At 39.8% G+C, this 21854-nt stretch overlaps 1 protein-coding gene across 5 annotated transcripts in view; it reads left to right on the top strand.

Annotated features, from left to right (window-relative positions):
- naalad2.L (N-acetylated alpha-linked acidic dipeptidase 2 L homeolog) overlaps nucleotides 1-19381 on the top strand; it is a 65923-nt gene extending 46542 nt beyond the window's left edge. For all 5 annotated transcript variants that reach the window (XM_018245319.2, XM_041581104.1, XM_041581105.1 and 2 more), the window contains 9 exon segments: nucleotides 1356-1438; nucleotides 5070-5133; nucleotides 6439-6506; nucleotides 10958-11049; nucleotides 11129-11219; nucleotides 15964-16228; nucleotides 16360-16441; nucleotides 17610-17702; nucleotides 19074-19381. In XM_018245319.2, coding sequence (XP_018100808.1) covers nucleotides 1356-1438; nucleotides 5070-5133; nucleotides 6439-6506; nucleotides 10958-11049; nucleotides 11129-11219; nucleotides 15964-16228; nucleotides 16360-16441; nucleotides 17610-17702; nucleotides 19074-19263 — 1028 coding nt within the window. In that variant the 3' untranslated portion in view covers nucleotides 19264-19381.
- Nucleotides 19382-21854: the final 2473 nt, after the last annotated feature.

The following is a 21854-nucleotide window of genomic DNA, read 5'->3' as shown; positions in this document are numbered from 1 at the left end:
AGCATTCTGGATAGCAGGTCCCATACCTGTACTTTGTTGTGGAGCCGAGTTCCCTACAGCAGTGCACACAATGATCCGGTTAATCCTTCCCTGTGTTGTTGGTCTATTCAGCATTGCAAACCAGTAACTCATTACTCTTATTTAACCCTCTTAAAGGGGTTGTTCACCTTCAGATTAACTGTTAGTATGATGTACAGAGTGATATTCTGAGATAATTTGCAATTGGTTTTCAATTTTTATTATTTGTGGTTTTTGAGTTGTTTAACTATTTATTAAGCAGCTCTCCAGTTTGTAATTTCAGCCATCTGGTTGCTAGGGTCCAAATTCCCCTAGCAACCATACATTTATTTGAATAAGAGACTGGAATATGAATAGGAGAGGCCTGAATAGAAAGATGAGTAATAAAAAGTAGCAATATCAATACATTTGTAGCTTTAAGGTGCATTTGTTTTTAGATGGAGTCAGTGACCCCCATTTAAAAACTGGAAAAAGTCAGAAGAAGGCGGCAAATGATTCAAAAACGATAAAAAGAAATATTGAAGGCCAATTTAAAAGTTGCTTAGAAATAGCCGTTCTTTAATGTTACTAAAAGTTAACCTAAAGGTGAAGCTGGAAAGCTGGAAAGAGCCAGAAGATGAAGGTTAATAATTGAAAAACAATACAAAATAGATAATGAATGTCAATTAATGACAATTAATCATTCTACAACATACTAAATGTTAACTGAAAGGTGAGCCACTCCCTTTAATTGATTGGGTTTTAAAGCAGATGTAAAATTGCTATGAATGTTCTTCTGAGAACTTTTGCAATTTTATATTATTTCCCAGTTTTAAAAGCTGTATTTGCAGTTTCTATACTGGAATTATAATGAAATTGAAACAACAGCGCCACCTGCTGTTCGGATTCTGCCAACCAGCCGTATAACTACAGTATAAATAAGGTTTGTTCTGAGCAGAAAACCATCACAAGACTTTCCTCCGTTCACTTCATTTAGTTCTAACCAGTTGGCAGAAAGGAACAGCAGGTGGCGCTACTGTTTCAAATGTATTATATTCGCAGTGTAAAAACTGCTAATATCTTGAAAAGTAGAAAATTGCAAAGGACCTCCGTTTAGCGGTCTGAGCACTTTTACATTACATTATTATAAATTGTTTTGTGTGCAATGCACTTGGAACAGACGGGACTGGGAGCAGCCAATCCACATGGGCCCTTTGCTTAGCATTGTATAGAGAGGGATGTATCAATATACACAGATCAGATCTCATTACTGGTTTCCTTTTCATTAATGAGACAATGAGCCAGTTAGTTGTCCCTGATATTAACGTGTAAATTCTAACCAGCAGCTGTTGTTTCAGGTTGGCGGCCCAGAAGGACGATTATATTTGCAAGCTGGGACGCGGAAGAGTTTGGACTGTTGGGATCTACAGAATGGGCCGAGGTAATAAAGAAAGGGAGACGGAGTCATATTTAATTAGGAATTGTAGGAAACCTCCTGTAATTGTATCACTGTACAAAGCTAAGGGAAACATGGCTGTATTTATACCTATAGCTGTACATATAGGGGGTTATTTATCATTGGTCGAGTTTTAGCTCTTAGTGAGATTTTCAAAACCTCGAATGAACTCGCAACTTTGGTTTTTGATTTAAAGGAGAAGGAAAGCTACCGAAGCAGCTTATTGCCAACCAATAGATTAGCCACAATAGTGCAAGCTATAACACTATATTTATTCTGCAGAATGCTTTACCATACCTGAGTTAACAGCTCTAGAAGCTCTCTGTTTGTTTAGGATAGTAGCTGCCATATTAGCTTGGTGTGACATCACTTCCTGCCTCAGTTTCTCCCTGCTCACTCATAGCTCTGGGCTCAGATTTCAGCAGGGAGAGAGGAACAAACTGAGCATGCTCAAGCCCTAGCCCTGGAGGTTTAAGCTGAAAACAGTTAGTCTGATACAGAAGCCCATGAGTACACAATAGAAGGAAAGAAATGTGCTGTTTCTTTTGACAGAGGACTCAGAGCAGCATTACTTTGAGGGGTTACTGGTATATTTATATAGACCTTTCTGATAAAGTTTACTTACTTTTAACCTTTCCTTCTCCTTTAAGATCTATGTATATTATTATTTGTATAGAGCTCCTCGAGGGCAGAGCACTGTACAGCAAAACAATAAATTAGTAGTAACAAACAAGGGGTCATTGGAATAAAAAGGAACAATAAGTGCATTATTAGAAATACAATTCACATAAATATAAAATATAATTACAATACAGATTAAGTGCTCAGTGTCAAGGAGACAAAAGGCTGGAGGACCCCGTAGGGCTTACAGTCTAAATGGGAGGGGAACATACACAATTCGGAGGGGTATGAAAGTGCTCTAGATTACAGTTTGTTACATTGATGGGAAAGAACTTGAATCAGTGAGTTTGGGGTTAACAACCCAAAAATTTTAAAAATTTTCCGCTGGAAAAAACTCAAATCGCTGAATTTATTCAAGTTTTTGGGCAAAACCCCCAGAAAAAAAACCTGAACATCTTCAAATGGTTTAAGGGACCTATGCCATTGACTCTTTCATGACAACAAATCAGCTTTGTTTGTTTCCCTGTAGAGCAGTCGGTGGCTGTGTAGAGATTTGTATTGGATTTTATTTTTGCCTTTACATCCCCTTTACTGTTTCCAACTCCAGCTGCAGGGACAAAGATCATGGAGCCAGATTTAAACAGATAAACTGGGATTCTATTTGGAGGATTATTTTACTGCAGCCACTGGTTCTGCAGAGTTGGAGAAAGTTTGTATTAAACAATACAAAAACTATAAAATCCACATTAGATTACATGACAACACAGGACCCAGTGCAGTCTGTATATTCTGATTATTAATCAGTCTTGTGTATCTGCTTCTGGCAGATATTATTTGACTTGTGCTGTTTTGATCATTTATGACGATCCCTAAGCAGCCCAGATCACACTGAGCATGTGCACAGTCTTGGTCTTGCAAAGATGTATAACAAAGTTACAAGATGCCTGGTGACCCCCTGTGGCCAACGTTGAAAGCATAAATCATTTGTTTGATTAGGCTTGTGGTGCAGTAAGTTCATGTTTATGTTTAGTATCCAAAATACAGCCTTATTCCATTTTAGACTTTACTTCCCCTTTAAATTATTTCGTTATTTGCCTTGTTCTTCTGATTTTTTCTAGTTTTCAAACGGGAGTCACTGACCCCATCTAAAAAATAAATGCTCTGTAAGGCTACAAATGTATTGTTATTGCTACTTTTTATTCCTCATCTTTCTATTCAGGCCTCTCCTATTCATATTCCAGTCTCTTATTCAAATCAATGCATGGTTGTTAGGGGAATTTGGACCCTAGCAACCAGACTGCTGAAATTACAAACTGGAGAGCTGCTGAATAAAAAGCTAAATAACTCAAGAACCACAAATAATAAAAAATGAAAACCAGTTGCAATTTGTCTCAGAATATCCCCTGTACTAAACACAATTCAGCAGGAAAGTCGGGTGTTACCGGTAGTTCTGACCCCGCAGACATTGGCCGCAGTGGATGTGTCTGAACTACTAATTTCGGGGATCAGCCTTGTTACAATGTGTTACCAGGGATACTGGGACATGACTCAAATAATCCTGCCCTTGATTTCTATGTAAGGAGCCAGTTTCTGCCTCTTTGTCTCTAATAGAAAAGGTTCAAAGACATTCAGCGACACCGAGGGACCTTCCCTCATTTAAAAGTTACAAATCTGTAACCCGTGTTCAGTTCTTAAAAAATGTATTTGCTTTTCTACCTTGGATCTTTTAGGTGAAGTATTAAATATTATGTGGTTGCTAGGTTTTTTTGCCTAGCAACTGGAAAGCCGACTCATTTTCCAGCTAAATTCTTATTGTTAGTAGTGATGGGCGGATCTGTCCCAAAACAGTGAAAAAAAATTGCGAAAAAAAATTGCGAAACGGCAAAAAAATACAATCAACGCATTAAAGTCGAGTGTCAAAATAATTTTGATGTGCGGCAATTTTGACGCAATCGACAATTTTTTATGTGCGTGACTTGTTTGTCCAAATGCATTAAGCTCAATGGGAGTTCGAATAATTTTGACGCACAACAATGTTTATGTTTTTTTTTTTTGCAGCGAATTTTCACCGCAGGCCTATTCAGTCCTCTCCTGTTCATTTTCCAGTCTCTTATTGAAATCAATGCATGGTTGCTAGGGGAATTTGGACCCTGGCGACCAAACTGCAAACTGGAGAGCTGCTGAATAAAAACGAAACAACTCAAAATCCACAAATATAAAAAAAATGAAAACCAATTGCAAATTGTCTCATAATATCCCTCTCTACATCCTACTAAAAGATAAACGTAAAGGTGATCTTTAAGGGGAGAGCAGACACTATCAGCTGCAGAATTATTGTATATTCAGAGGGTTATTTATTAAAGTCTGATTGACAAAAACTCTTAAAATTTTAGTTTTTTTGTTTACTAAAAATCTGAAATTATAGTGGTGAAAGAAACCTTGAATTTTCCGGAAACCCAGATGGTGTTAAAAGTCCGAATAAAAAAGTATTCCAACTCAGACCTGTCGAGTGCATGTAGAAGTCAATGGGAAAAGTCCAGAAGATATCCTGATCTGCGCTGGGTTTCATGCAAAAATCCGAAAATTTCACGGTTCTCAGCCAATAATCCGAAACGTTTTTGGGCGTCAAATCCGAAAAATTCCTAGGATTCAAATTTTTTCAAGATTTTGAGTTTTTTCCGGCACAGAAAATTTTCGGGAAAAGGTATTTCTAAATAAGGGGGATAAATGAGTATGGATTTTGTGAGACTATTTTTCAGAAAATTATCAGAAATTTTCAGATTTGGATAAATAACCTCCTAAGTGTAAGAATGATGTTTTGCTTAATCTCTTTTGTGATTAAAGATCGCCACCAGCTGGTCAGACAATGTAAAGACAAGCCTGGCAGAATTATTGACTATTCTTAGTGAAGCTGATCCACACACTCATATAACTCTATAAACACCAATACATTTAATTCCTAAATCTCCTTAATCAGCTGAATTCTCTCTTACAGGAAAATGCCAAAATTCTGCATGAGCGAGCCGTGGCGTATATCAACTCCGACTCTTCTTTAGAAGGTAACCGCTCACTGCTATTTACAGGGTCTGTTGAGCTGTTTCAGGGTCTGCCGTGGCCCCAGAGATGAGTCCAACACTACTGTGTGGCCCTGTCCTTCTGCTCCCACATTTATTAGTTCAGAGCTGATTTGCGCCTTCTTTTATTCTCCTAATGAAAATACCCACAATCCACCTCCACAGTGTGTCCCTATACTAACGCTGAAACATTGTTTTCAAAAAGATACTGTCATGGGAAAACATGTTTTTTTACAAAACGCATCAGTTTAGGGCAGAGACACGCTGCTATTTCGGGAGATTAGTCGCCCCGCAACAAATCGCTTCTTCTTTGGGAGACCAAACCCCCCGAACTGCCTTCTCGCCGGTTAAAATGTAAATCGCCGGCGGGATGGCGACTTTGGAAAATGAAGTGTTTTCCGAGTACTATCCCGCTGGTGGTTTACATTCTAACCGCTGGGAAGGCAGTATGGGGAGCTCAGTCGCCCAAAGAAGAATCGATTTCTTGATGGGCGACCAATCTCCCAAAATAGCAGTGTGTCTCTGCTCTAATAGTGCTGCTCCAGCAGAATTCTGCACTGAAATCCGTTTATTAAAAGAGTAAACAGATTTTTTTTTATACTTCATTTTGAAGTCTGACCTGGGGCTAGACATATTGTCAGTTTCCCAGCTGCCCCCAGTCATGTGACTTGTGCTCTGATAAACTTTAGTCACTCTTTACTGCTTTACTGCAAGTTGGCGCGATATCACCCCCCCCCGTCCAGCAATCTAACAACTGGAAGGTAACCAGATAGCAGCTGCCTGGTAGATATAAGAACAGTATACTCAAAAAATATTTCTCTGTACTCATGCCATATAAAAAGTATGTTTATTAATTTATATCATATTAAATTATACAACAATAACCAAACATGGAGCCCAATGCATTTCATGCTTACCCAGCACTTAATCATAGGCAATTCCAGGCTAGAAGAACAGATATATAAGAACAGCACTCAATAGTAAAATCCAGGTCCCACTGAGACACATTCAGTTACATTGAGTAGGAGAAAAAACACCTGGCAGAAAGCAGTTCCATCCTAAAGTGCTGGCTCTTTCTGAAAGCACATGACCAGGCAAAATGAGCTGAGATGCACCTACACACCAATATTACAACTAAATACACTTGTTGGTTCAGGAATGACATTTTATATTGTACAGTGAATTATTTGCAGTGTAAACAGTGTCATTTAGAAATAAAAATAAAAATCATAACAGAGTCCCTTTAACCCCTATATAACATTCAAATAAATAATTCCTTTATTCTTGCAGGGAACTACACCCTGAGAGTGGATTGTACCCCCCTGATGCACAGACTCGTCTACAACCTGACCAAAGAGGTACAACCTGATTGAGGTGTAAGGGAGACACTGACAATAGGAAATTGTTTTAAAGGAGAAGGAAAGCTACGGAGGCATTTTATTGCCAATAGATTAGCTGCAATAGTGCAAGATAAAATGCTATATTTATTCTGTAGAATGCTTTACCATGCCTAAGTAAACAGCTCTAGAAGCTCTCTGTTTAGGATAGCAGCTGCCATATTAGCTTGGTGTGACATCACTTCCTGCCTGCGTCTCTCCCTGCTCACTCATAGCTCTGGACTCAGATTACAGCAGGGAGGGGAGGAGGGAGAGAGGAGCAAACTGAGCATGCTCAAGCCCTAGCCCTGGAGGTTTAAGCTGAAAACAGGAAGTCTGATACAGAAGCCCATGAGTACACAATAGAAGGAAAGAAATGTGCTGTTTCTTTTGACAGAGGACTCGGAGCAGCATTACTTTGAGGGGTTACTGGTGTATTTTTATATAGACCTTTCTGATAAAGCTTACTTACTTGTAGCCTTTCCTTCTCCTTTAAAGGGATATAATTATTGATATAAAATATTTACATATAAAAACGAGGTTGTTCAGTGAATCATCTATTATTATTAGCAATGATATTTTCGTCCATCCAGTCTTATAATCCCAGCCGTGTGCAAACGAATGATCACTAATGATTGTTGCACAGTCTGGGGGATAATTAAAGCAAGGGGAGCAATAATTACAAATAACACAGTATGACCTTGATGTCACACTCAGCACTGAACCCCACTCATGTTTAGGCTCCAACTATTCACAGTTAGTAGCAAAGATAGTGCCTGTTGGACATTTATGGATTTTGTTTGTCAGGGACAGTTTGGGGGGTACAGCCTGGCAGGAATTTGACCAGGGACCTTGTGATCTCAAGGGCCCTTTGGTGGGGGGCATGTAAAGTTGTGTATTTACCATTAGTTACATTATATCAGGGATGTTCAAATACTGTCGTTGGACTACAACCTGTCCTTCCTCCATAGCCCACATGGTCTGGATCTGGAATCCTCATTGGCTAAGCACAATTCAGCAGGAACAGTCCCTAAGTTTGCTCACAATCTGTACAGAGAGATCCCATAAAACTATGGCAGCATAGGTATTCCCTGTACTAAGCACAATTCAGCAGGAACAGCCCCTAAGTTTGTTCATAGTCTGTACAGAGAGATCCCATAAAACTATGGCAGTATAGGTATTCCCTGTACTAAGCACAATTCAGCAGGAACAGTCTCTAAGTTTGCTCATAGTCTGTACAGAGAGGTCCCATAAAACTATGGCAGCATAGGTATTCCTCTGTACTAAGCACAATTCAGCAGGAACAGTCCCTAAGTTTGCTCATAGTCTGTACAGAGAGATCCCATAAAACTATGGCACATAGGTATTCCCTGTACTAAGCACAATTCAGCAGGAACAGCCCCTAAGTTTGCTCATAGTCTATACAGAGAGAACCCATAAAACTATGGCAGCATGGGTATTCCCTGTACTAAGCACAATTCAGCAGGAACAGCCCCTAAGTTTGCTCATAGTCTGTACAGAGAGATCCCATAAAACTATGGCAGCATAGGTATTCCCTGTACTAAGCACAATTCAGCAGGAACAGTCCCTAAGTTTGCTCATAGTCTACAGAGAGATCCCATAAAACTATGGCAGCATAGGTATTCCCCTGTACTAAGCACAATTCAGCAGGAACAGTCCCTAAGTTTGCTCACAATCTGTACAGAGAGATCCCATAAAACTATGGCAGCATAGGTATTCCCCTGTACTAAGCACAATTCAGCAGGAACAGCCCCTAAGGAATCCATATATTTTTTATGAAATTAACTATTTTTCAGTGTTGTATTGTCTCCTTGTTATTTCTAGATAAGTTTAGTTGGGATTCTGTGTGTGTCTGTGATACATTCAGGCGTATAATCTGTGTCCCGTGTGTCTGCATAAAAAAGGATTAAGTCTTATCAGCACATGATATAGACTACATAAAATATAGAGGGGCAGGGAGTTGCTGTTGGCCTGGGAATGCTCTTTGTCTCCTCTGTATGGCACATGTAATGGCACATATGTAACATAGGAGTGCACATGCGTGTGTTATTTGTGTCCATTGTACTGCTGCGGCACATCTTGCTGCTCTTACATAATGTGTGCGATACACCCACCTCACACTGCTCCTCCCACCCTCACACTGCTCCTCCCACCCTCACACTGCTCCTCCCACTGCTCCTCCCACCCTCACACTGCCCTGATATTAATGCTTGGAACAATATTCTAGTCAGCGAGCCCTCATTTTTTCCCACAATTTTGCACCTTGCTCTTTTTTTGTGCCCACAACTGTCAGATACGACTCTGCACAATTCTGCGTCTTTTAGGCAATTGGGGCGTATTTGGGCCTTTTCAGCTGCACGTCGTTAAAGGAACAGTAACACCAAAAATAAAAAGATTTTAAAGTAATTAAAATATAATGTACTGTTACTATGTATTGGTAAAATTATGTGTTTGCTTTAGAAAGACTACTATAGTTTATGTCAATAGGCTGCTGTGTAGCGATAGGGGCAGCCATTTAAGCTAAATCTAAAAAGGCTCACGTTACTTAGTAGATAACAGATAAGCTCTGTAATAGAATACAATAGAATTCTACATATTGCATCAAGTATCTGCTATGTATCCTGTGCTTGAATAGCTGCCCCCATGGCTACACAGCAGCTTGTTTATATAAACTATAGTAGTACTTATCTGTTATCTACTGTGTATCCTGTGCTTGAATGGCTGTCCCCATGGCTACACAGCAGATTGTTTATATAAACTATAGTAGTACTTATCTGTTATCTACTGTGTATCCTGTGCTTGAATGGCTGTTCCCATGGCTACACAGCAGCTTGTTTATATAAACTATAGTAGTACTTATCTGTTATCTACTGTATATCCTGTGCTTGAATGGCTGTCCCCATGGCTACACAGCAGCTTGTTTATATAAACTATAGTAGTACTTATCTGTTATCTACTGTGTATCCTGTGCTTGAATGGCTGTCCCCATGGCTACACAGCAGCTTGTTTATATAAACTATAGTAGTACTTATCTGTTATCTACTGTATATCCTGTGCTTGAATGGCTGCCCCCATGGCTACACAGCAGCTTGTTTATATAAACTATAGTAGTACTTATCTGTTATCTACTGTGTATCCTGTGCTTGAATGGCTGTCCCCATGGCTACACAGCAGATTGTTTATATAAACTATAGTAGTACTTATCTGTTATCTACTGTATATCCTGTGCTTGAATGGCTGTCCCCATGGCTACACAGCAGCTTGTTTATATAAACTATAGTAGTACTTATCTGTTATCTACTGTGTATCCTGTGCTTGAATGGCTGCCCCCATGGCTACACAGCAGCTTGTTTATATAAACTATAGTAGTACTTATCTGTTATCTACTGTGTATCCTGTGCTTGAATGGCTGTCCCCATGGCTACACAGCAGCTCGTTTATATAAACTATAGTAGTACTTATCTGTTATCTACTGTATATCCTGTGCTTGAATGGCTGTCCCCATGGCTACACAGCAGCTTGTTTATATAAACTATAGTAGTACTTATCTGTTATCTACTGTGTATCCTGTGCTTGAATGGCTGCCCCCATGGCTACACAGCAGCTTGTTTATATAAACTATAGTAGTACTTATCTGTTATCTACTGTGTATCCTGTGCTTGAATGGCTGTCCCCATGGCTACACAGCAGCTTGTTTATATAAACTATAGTAATGTTTCTAAAGCAAACACACCCATTGCACCAGTGCATTAAACAGTACATTATATGTTAATTACTTTAAAATACTTTAAGTTTTGGGTGTACTGTTCATTTAAAGGGGTTGTCTTTAAATTAGAGAGTGATATTCTGAGACAATTTGCAATTGGTTTTAATTTTTTATTATTGGTATTGTTTTTTAGTTATTTAGATTTTTATTCAACAGCTCTCCAGTTTGCAATTTTTGGCAAAAATGTTTGACCACGCCCATTTTTGTGACCACACCCTCTAATTACCATGTTCATTTTACAAAATGTGCCAGGTTATGAAAGTTTGAGCCCATTTCTGTGGTTTTTTTGTGGTATTACAGTTTTGCTAATGAAGGTGAATTGCCCTTTAAGCTGCAAATCAGCGTTTCCCCAAGAGACCTGCTTATCTTAAAAAGTTACAATTGTTTCTTTGCTTATCTTAAATTGTTACAAAAGTATCTAAGTGCACCTGCCACATATTCTGGGCTCTCTGCCAAAAGCCAATTAAGTTTTAGAAACATTGCATCTTTTTCTGACTGTTCCGTGCAGGAGGTCAAAGAGAAAATTTCAGTAATAATCCGGGACTGTGGGTTGAGCTGTCAAAATTGGGACTGTCCCGTGATAAACAGGACAGTTGGGAAGTATATAAGCCCCCATTAAAGATCTGACTTTTTTTATTCTTTACAGATTTCCAGCCCAGATTCAGGCTTTGAGGGCAAGTCTTTATATGAAAGCTGGAGGGAAAAAGATCCTTCTATTGAGAATAAAGCCATTCCCAGGTAATTGTTAAACCTTGGGTTTTTAATCATTACACATTATAACGCCTTTCATTGATTGGTTTCTATTTTATTGCTACAGAATAAATAAACTTGGATCTGGAAGTGACTTTGAGGCTTATTTCCAGCGCCTGGGCATTGCCTCTGCAAGAGCTCGCTACACCAAAAACCGGGTAAGTACAATGTATTTACATGAGAACATAGTGTAGCACTTATAGGTTAAACAAGTAACCGAGAGGTTTGTATATTAGTGTATCGTACCATCACATGGTCTATAAGGATTTCTTTTACAGTTATAGGATCCATTATGCGGAAACCCATTATCCAGTAAGCTCTAAATTACAGAAAGGCCGTCTCCCATAGATTCCTTTTAGTCCAAATTTTGAAAAATGATTTCCATTTTCTCTGTAATAATAAATAAGTAGCTTGTACTTGATCTCAACTAAAGGTGGCCATACACGGAGAGATCCGCTCGTTTGGCGATGTCGCCAAACGAGCGGATCTCTCTCTCCGATATGCCCACCTTGAGGTGGGCAATAATGGGCTGATCCAATCGTGGGCCCTAGGGCCCAACGTTTCATCCTAACGATTGGGAACGGGCGGTCGGATCGCGGGACCGCATCAACGAACAGATGTGGCCGCGATCCGACGGGATTTTTTGTCCCATCCGATCGAGATCTGTCCGACTTTCCGCCGATCTCAATCGGGGAAGCCCGTCGGGGGGCCCCATACACTTGGGGTCTGTCGGCAGCTTTTATCGGCCCGTGTATGGCCACCTTAAGATATAGTTAGGTCCCTGACAACCAGATCTAAAGATTTTATGCTCTATGGCAGGCAATGGGTTAAACATTTGTATTCTAATTAACCTATCCAATATCTTCCCTGCTAAGTGCACCCTAAAGCCTTCAGGCTCTTACAAATGGCATTTGTTCTTTTGGTTGTAAGAGGATCATGGGAATTGTAGTTTGGCACACCAGAAATTTGTGCGTTTTAAAGGTACTACAGATATGGCATCTGTTATCTGGAAAGTTTCTAATTAGAGAGTGATGTAGAGAGGGATATTCTGAGACAATTTGTAATTGGTTTTCATTTTTTATTATTTGTGGTTTTTGACTTATTTAGCTTTTTATTCAGCAGCTCTCCAGTTTGCAGTTTCAGCAGTCTAGTTGCTATGGTCCTGGTTACCCTAGCAACCATGCATTGATGTGACTAAGAGGCTGGAATATGAATAGCAGAGGTTGAATAGAAAGACGAGTAGCAATAACAATACATTTGTAGCCTTACAGAGCATTTGTTTTGTTTTTTTAAATGGGGTCAGTGACCCCCATTTGAAAGCTGAAATGGGTCAGAAGAAGAAGGCAAATAATTACAAAACTATAAAAAATAAATAATGAAGACCAATTGAAAAGTTGCTTAGAATTGGCCATTTTATTACATACTAAGGGGGTTATTTATCAAGCTCCAAATATCGAATAATTCATAGTTTTCTGAGCAAAAAATAAAATGTCAAATTTTTCGAGATTTATTAGTCTGATGGTCTAAAAACTCTGAATCCGAAACCCCGGCATCTAAAGGCTCTCGAGGTCCTGTATAAGTCAAAGGGAAATGTTCCAGTGTCTGTGCTGATGTCTGTACCATTATCAGATGATTTTAGGGTTTCGGCGAAAGAAAAAACCTAGTTTTTTGCGGAAAAACTCAGAACAATTTTGAGTTTTCTGAAGTTTGCCCGACCCTATTTTTTTGGGCTTTTTTCTTCATAAATAAAGTCCATTTGAGAATTCCGTGTTGCTCGGAGTTTTATATTAGAAATACTGAGAGAAATTCGGACCTTGATAAATAACCTCCTAAAAGTTAACTTAAAGGGATACTGTCATGGGAAAAAAAATTTTTTTCAAAATGAATCAGTTAATAGTGCTGCTCCAGCAGAATTCTGCACTGAAATCCATTTCTCAAAAGAGCAAACAGATTTTTTTATATTCAGTTTTGAAATCTGACACGGGGCTAGACATTTTGTCAATTTCCCAGCTGCCCCATGTCATGTGACTTGTGCCTGCACTTCAGGAGAGTAATGCTTTTTGGCAGGCTGCTGTTTCTCCTTCTCAATGTAACTGAAGGAGTCTCAGTGGGACATGGGTTTTTACGATTGAGTGTTGTCCTTAGACCTACCAGGCAGCTGTTATCTTGTGTTAGGGAGCTGTTATCTGGTTACCTTCCCATTGTTCTTTTGTTTGGCTGCTGGGGGGAAAAGGGAGGGGGTGATAATCACTCCAACTTGCATTACAGCAGTAAAGAGTGATTGATGTTTATCAGAGCACAAGTCACATGACATGGGGCAGCTGGGAAATTGACAAAATGTCTAGCCCCATGTCAGATTTCAAAATTGAATATAAAAAAATCTGTTTGCTCTTTTGAGAAATGGATTTCAGTGCAGAATTCTGCTGGAGCAGCACTATTAACTGATTCATTTTTAAAAAAAAATTTTTTCCCATGACAGTATCCCTTTAAATGTGAACCCCCCCTTTAAAGGAGAACTAAAGCCTAACTAAAGAAATAGGTAGAAATGTTGTACATGATGTTTTGTGCTTCTGTACCAGCCCAAGGCAACCACAGCCCTTTAGCAGTAAAGATCTGTGTCTCCAAAGATGCCCCAGTAGCTCCCCATCTTCTTTTCTGCTGATTCACTGATTCACATGCTCTGTGCTGCTGTCACTTACTGAGCTTAGGGAGCCACTCACAATATACAGTACACATAGAATAGAAATGTCACAATATAAGGCTGATTAGTAATTAATACACATAATTACTACATGGCAGCACAGAAACCAGTGCAATTAGCATCAGAATTGAATAATCAGCAAACCTGTAGCATCAGCTTATATTACAGCCAGGGAAGCTCATTTTCTGATGGATAATTAGTGACGAGCCCTAAGCTTAGCTTCTCAACAGCCAATCAGAGCCCACTGAGCATGTGAGTGTCACAGACACTTTCCAAGATGGTGACCCCCTGTGACAAGTTTGAAGTCCTGGATCATTGCTGCTATTGACAAGCTCAAACTTTAGCCTCGTGCAATAAGTTCACTATATAAAATAGGACATTTTTAGCCTCATTTATTTTTAGGGTTTAGTTCTCATTCAACAAGAAAGTATAATACATTATCTACTGTCTTCTTTTCAAGTCCTTTTTATTGGGCTCGTGTTTAGCGCAGGCAAATCATTTCCCTTTTTGGACTAAACATGTGACTCAGTTTATGGAGCAGACGCTGACGGCAACATTTCAGTCTCATTTAATGAACAGCGAATCTATTTCTTTGCGCTGATCCCAATACACTTCTCTATATATCTGCACCTCAGTCAGTCCCATCAGCCATTCGTGTTTTATTCGAATCAGCGGTGCGGGTTTTTCTCATTTTGGAAGCGGTTGGGATATTATCCTCAGAGGCAGATCTATTTAGCATAAATGACAAAAAAATGGACTTTGTTGCTGCTCAAAATAAATATCTGTGTGGCTGAATACTTTGGGAAGATTTGCATTTAAAGGAGAACTAAAACCTACAAATGAAACTGACTAGAAATGCTGTACAGGTATAGGATCTGTTATCCAGAAACTCACTCTCCAGAAAGCTCTGAATTACGGAAAGGCCGTCTCCCATAGACTCCATTTTATGCAAATGATCCACATTTTTAAATTTTCTGTGTAATAATAAAACAGTAGTTTGTACTTGATCCAACTAAGATATAATTAATCCTTATTGGAGGCAAAACCAACCTATTGGGTTTATTTATCATCATCATCATCATCATTTACTGTATTTATATAGCGCTGTCAAGATACGCAGTGCTTTACTGCAGTTATAGCAAACAGGGAATAAATGGTGGATTTTCTATGATTTTCTAGTAGACTTAAGGTATGAAGATCTCAAGTACGGAAAGATCAGGAAAACCCCAGGTCCCGTACATTCTGGATAACAGGTCCCATACCTTTACTTTATATACTGAACTTACTGTACCAGCCCAGAGGTTCAGCAGTCATATCATTGTAATGATCCAGGTCTTCAAATTGCCCACAGCAGCTCCCCATCTAGTGAGGGTCAGTGGCACTGCACATGCTCAGTGGGCTCTGGGCTGCTTAGGGGACGTGGGAAATTATCAAGCATATAATAACAGAAGCTGATTCTACAGGGCTGATTATTAAATTGTGATGCCATGTATTGTGAATCTGGATGAGATATTAAAAGTAACTTCGAAGTTCCATGACCTTAAGACCTTGTCCTTTAGTAAAGGTCAAGGATATTCAAGATGACTTTTTAAGGAGTGGTTCACCTTTGAGTTAACATTTAGAATGTTATAGAATGGCCAATTCTAAGCAACTTATCAGCTGGCCTTCTTTTTTTTTATCATTTTTGAATCATTTGCCTTCATCTTTTGACTCTTTCCAGCTTTCAAATGGGGGTCGCTGACCCCATCTAAACACTCTGTAAGGCTACACATGTATTGTTATTGCTACTTTTTATTACATATCTTTCTACTCAGGCCTCTCCTGTTCATATTCCAGTCTCGTATTCAAATTAATGTATGGTTGCTAGGGGAATTAGGACCCTAGTAACCAGATTGCTTAAGATGCAAATTGAAGAGCTGCTAAATAACTCAAAATCCTTCAATAATAAAAAATTAAAACAAATTACAAATTGTCTCAGAATATCACTCTCTACATCATACTTACAGTTAATTTAAAGGTGAACAACCCCTTTAATATCCTCATATTATAATACATAAGTTGAAGCGATCATTAAGCAGTGATTATAACGGATGACATCACAAAACTATTTATAAGGATATAATTTACCAGATATTCATGGCTCCTGGGTATTATATAATAATTTAACGATGCCATCAAATATGTTTTCCTTCTCTCAACAGAAAACTGACAAGTATAGTAGCTACCCGGTCTATCACACCGTCTATGAGACCTTTGAGCTGGTGGATCGTTACTATGACCCCGGGTTCAAGAGACAGTTGGCAGTGGCCCAGTTGAGGGGAAGTCTGGTCTATGAACTGGCCAACGCCCCAGTGATCCCATTCAATGTCCAGGACTATGGAGATTCGTTGAAAAGCTACGCGATCAGTATCTACAGCCTGGCCAAGAAAAACAAGTCCCAGATGGAAACCTTTGGAGTATCATTTGGTAAGTGGTAGGTTTGTTACAATAACCAACAGGGACCAATCAGAGAGTTGCTTTCATTATTCCACATGCAGAAGACTCACCAAAGCTGATTACCGATTGGTTGCAATAAAAATACGTTTTGTACGTTGCAGATTCTCTGTTTTCTGCCATCCATAACTTTACAGAAGCGTCAGATGGACTGCACCAAAGACTTGAACATCTCGATCGCCACAAGTAAGTCTGAGGCAGATTTACAGAACTTGATGTTGAAGTTTGATGATGTGGAAATATTTATGCCGCCTACATTAAAGTGCTATGTTATTTATAATTATACTGGGTGCATCAAATAAATGTGTGGCACAGTAGCTGGGAAAGACTCCAAAGGGATGGCATATCTCTCCCAAAATGCTTGGATTAGAGAATAACAGGGGCTGTGTTCACAGAGGCTGGAAAAGCAAGTATAGTTGTTAGGCGATAGATCTGATTTGTTATGCAGATTAGACTCCACCGTCCAGTCTTGTAAAAGGAAAAACAGAATAAGAGGTAAACAAAGAGATGCTCAAAGTTATTCAAATATAAGTTTGCTTTTAAAGGTCTTGTCCTCTTGGGAGGTCCAACCTTTGGTCAAGTCGCATTAGCTAATAACAAGGATACAGGAAAATATGGATCAGTCATTCAGTCTTAGTTTTAAGAATATCTAGGATAGTGGGCTGGTCCGTAACTCGTGGGACCGACCATGCTGCGCTGTTTGCGGGTTTTGGTTGAGTTCTTCTGCCCATCTGCGACCTTAACCCTTCGGCTTCCAACTTCCAGATTTATAGGCACGGACATTCACACCCCTTTTGTGACATCATTGGCGTGGAAGGTCAGCGCAGGTCTATAAAAGGAGGAGGGAAGCCTGGCGCGGCTTCAGGTCTGGTACGGGTTGAGCTTTTCTTTGGTTTCCACCCTAAATCTCACCTGAAGTGACCTACAAGCTGGGCTTTCAGATGTATCTATGAAATCCCATCCTGGATCTCTGTCCATTTTCTCTGTGCCTCACACTTGAGAAGTCATCTTGAAATTTAAACCTCGTCCTGTGTTTCTCCGAAATCCCCCATGGCTTTTACTTCACATTTATAGTTTTTATTTATAATTTTATACTTGCAGAATCTGACAACATGGGTCCTACATAAGGTAAAGGTTGTAGGAACCTTAAACTGGAGTTCAAGGTGTATTTAAGAGCTTACCATTGACTTGTGAAACTGTTGGGGTGGTGGGCTCTCAAGGTTTCTGTTTCCGGTGGGTCCCAGATGCCCCAGTCTGACACTGATCTGACCGGTCTGCAACCCATGGATATAAATAATCATTGAACCATTTTTTCCTATATTGTTTGCTTTAAACCATGGTTTTCTTCTCCCAGCCCACTTGCTGTTCGCATCATGAATGATCAGTTGATGTTTGCAGAAAGAGCCTTCATCGATCCTTTAGGATTGCCAGGAAGACAATTTTACAGGTAAATGTCAATTATGTTATGCGAGTTGTGGCCACGTCCGTTTGCATTGTGTCTCTTGAATTGTGGAGAATTAGCATTTCCAGTGCTTTTAAAGGTTGGGCAACAATCTAAAATCACTATCCCATCAGACTAACTCTTCCAAGTGAATAGACTGGACGAGATGCTCCACCCAAATTTCATTCCGTTATTGCATTCGGACATGCTTTCCTTTGTGTGCAGCACTATTAATAGCTATGGTCTCCAAAGGTTCTGTGGTACCCCCTCAATTTGTTGAGAGTAGGAGGAGTATATTAGTCTATTTTTGAGACCCCTCTATGTTGGTCAAAGGAAGGTAGGAAGAAACCCTTCGCTCTCTATGTTCTTACACCTCTGTACATTGTTGAGATCATCATTACCCAACTGTCTACAAGGTGGTCTATAAGGTGGAGATCATCATTACCCAACTGTCTACAAGGTGGTCTATAAGGTGTAGATCATCATTACCCAACTGTCTACAAGGTGGTCTATAAGGTGTAGATCATCATTACCCAACTGTCTACAAGGTGGTCTATAAGGTGTAGATCATCATTACCCAACTGTCTACAAGGTGGTCTATAAGGTGGAGATCATCATTACCCAACTGTCTACAAGGTGGTCTACAAGGTGGAGATCATCATTACCCAACTGTCTACAAGGTGGTCTATAAGGTGTAGATCATCATTACCCAACTGTCTACAAGGTGGTCTATAAGGTGTAGATCATCATTACCCAACTGTCTACAAGGTGGTCTATAAGGTGTAGATCATCATTACCCAACTGTCTACAAGGTGGTCTATAAGGTGTAGATCATCATTACCCAACTGTCTACAAGGTGGTCTATAAGGTGTAGATCATCATTACCCAACTGTCTACAAGGTGGTCTATAAGGTGTAGATCATCATTACCCAACTGTCTACAAGGTGGTCTATAAGGTGGAGATCATCATTACCCAACTGTCTACAAGGTGGTCTACAAGGTGGAGATCATCATTACCCAACTGTCTACAAGGTGGTCTATAAGGTAGAGATCATCATTACCCAACTGTCTACAAGGTGGTCTATAAGGTGTAGATCATCATTACCCAACTGTCTACAAGGTGGTCTATAAGGTGGAGATCATCATTACCCAACTGTCTACAAGGTGGTCTACAAGGTGGAGATCATCATTACCCAACTGTCTACAATTACTGTAATGACTCTATCCCTAAGGTTATTGGAAATGGTGGTTTCATGTACCCAACACTTGCATCCATGGTTCTATCTATTCAGAACTTTTTGAGATTAGATTTGCAAACCAGGAGATACCCGCCATAATGATTCATAGACTAAATTGGGGATTTTCTTGCTCTTTCAGGCACGTCATCTTCGCTCCAAGCAGCCATAACAAGTACGCAGGAGAATCCTTCCCGGGAATATACGACACTTTGTTTGATATAGAGAATAAAGTCGATCAGTACCAGGCGTGGGAAGAAGTGAAAAGGCAAATTTCCGTTGCCACATTTACAGTTCAGGCCGCGGCAGAGACACTACAAGAAGTGGCATAAATCACGGAGAGTGATCTCTGACCCCACAAGGGGCCAACGGACTGTTTATTTGAACCACTCACTAAGCTTTATTGTTCAGTATTTTTATATTTATTTGTATAAAAGAAACTGCAGTTTGCAAAAGGTGAAATTGTTTGCATGGAATTGCTCTTTACATAGCAGATAACCTCCCTTCTGACTGCTCGCATGTCATAGCCAATGGGACGGCTCCATGGTCATTGAGATCACCAGTTACTCGCACGCACATAATTGTTGCTGCTCACCAGTGGTCCCCAACTGGTGCCATTTTTCTCTCCAACCCCTTGGATGTTGCTCCCAGTGGCCTCAAAGCAGGTGATTATTTTTGAATTCCAGGCTTGGAGACAAATTTTGGTTGTATAAAAACCAGATGTACTGCCAAACAGAGCCTCCTGTAGGTTGCCAGTCCACATAGGGGCTATCAAATAGCCAATCACAGACCCTATTTGGCACCCCTAGAAAATTTGTCATGCTTGTGTTGCTCTCCAACTTTCTTTTTACATTTAAATTTGCAAAGTTCGAAAACAATACAATCCTATATATGTAGGTACTAGTGATGTGCGGGCCAGCCCGAAACCCGCGGATCGGGCCGACTCCTGCACAAAATCATTGGGTCGCAGGCGGGTCCGGGTCCTAGCACTTCCGGCACTGAGATTTATAGACTTGCCCGGCCCCTTTTGTGACATCACTGCGGGGCGGGCGCGGGTCTATAAATAGAGGGGCAGTAGCGAGCCAAGTGTGGATTGGGAGGGGGCGGGTTAGGGTCAGGTGTGGGATGAGAAATTCTCGACCCGCACATCACTAGTAGGTACTCAGTGTCCCTATGATCACTCATCCAAGATTTTACATGCAAACAGTCATCATTTCTACATTTTATTTCTGGCCCAGTATTGGGATCCGTTATTAGGAATTCTGGGGGGTTTCTATAATCCAGGATTTATCTGTAATTTAGATCGCTGTATCTTTATTTTACTAAAACATTTACCCCCATATGCAATAAGAGGAACTACATTTGCCTAGTAGCAGTAACCCATAGCAACCAGGTGACCAGTATATTCTACCTGCTGGTTGCTATGGGTTACTGCTCGCGGTAACGGGTCTTTCTGTAATTTGGATCTTCATACCTTAAGTCTACTAGAAAATCATGTAAACATTAAATAAACCCAATAGGCTGGTTTTGCTTCCAATAAGGATTAATTATATCTTAGTTGGGATCAAGTACAAGCGACTGTTTTATTATTACAGAGAAAAGGGAAATCATTTTTAAAAAATCTGAATTATTTGGATAAAATGGAGTCTATGGGAGACGGCCCTTCCATAATTCAGAGCTTTCTGGATAACAGATCCCATACCTGTCTTACATTGCAAATGCCCAGGAAAGTGTCCTTTTAAAAGGTCTAGCCTATAAGAATGACTTGCAATGTACTAAAACAGGTTACTGTATACAACTAGAGCAAAACCAAGATTTACACACCCAAGAGAAAACAAATCTAAATACAAGTGATCTCTGCCCCCTTTGTAGGTCTATCAGTTTAAAGGAAATTACAGAAAGGTTTTAAGGGGAACTATGGCTCTGAAGTCACAAACCTTACAGGCAACCCAGTGTAGGGTTTGCACTGAAAATGCATTCTGCATTATTTTTATACTGAACAATTCCTTTAAAGGGTGGTTCACCTTGAAACAGCTAGTTCTTTTTTAGATAGCGCACCAGGAATAACGACTTTTTCCAATACTTTCTATGTGTCAACGTTTTTGTAATACTTAAAGGAACAGTAACGTCAAAAAATAAGTGTTTTAAAGTAATGAAAATATAATGCAGTGTTGCCTTACACTGGTAAAACTGGTGTGTTTGCTTCAGAAACACTACTATAGTTTATATAAATAAACTGCTGTGTAGCAATGGGGGCAGCCATTCAAGCACAGGATACACAGTAGATAACAGATAAGTACTACTATAGTTTATATAAACAAGCTGCTGTGTAGCCATGGGGGCAGCCATTCAAGCACAGGATACACAGTAGATAACAGATAAGTACTACTATAGTTTATATAAACAAGCTGCTGTGTAGCCATGGGGGCAGCCATTCAAGCACAGGATACACAGTAGCTAACAGATAAGTACTACTATTGTTTATATAAATAAACTGCTGTGTAGCCATGGGGGCAGCCATTCAAGCACAGGATACACAGTAGATAACAGATAAGTACTACTATAGTTTATATAAACGAGCTGCTGTGTAGCCATGGGGGCAGCCATTCAAGCACAGGATACACAGTAGATAACAGATAAGTACTACTATAGTTTATATAAACAAGCTGCTGTGTAGCCATAGGGGCAGCCATTCAAGCACAGGATACACAATAGATAACTGATAAGTACTACTATAGTTTATATAAACAAGCTGCTGTGTAGCCATGGGGGCAGCCATTCAAGCACAGGATACACAATAGATAACTGATAAGTACTACTATAGTTTATATAAACAAGCTGCTGTGTAGCCATGGGGGCAGCCATTCAAGCACAGGATACACAATAGATAACTGATAAGTACTACTATAGTTTATATAAACAA

This window comes from Xenopus laevis, chromosome 2L (genome assembly GCF_017654675.1).
Source record: "Xenopus laevis strain J_2021 chromosome 2L, Xenopus_laevis_v10.1, whole genome shotgun sequence".
Lineage (NCBI taxonomy): Eukaryota > Metazoa > Chordata > Amphibia > Anura > Pipidae > Xenopus > Xenopus laevis.
The sequence above is the reverse complement of the archived record's forward strand: the minus strand, read 5'-3'. Positions and strand labels throughout refer to the sequence as shown.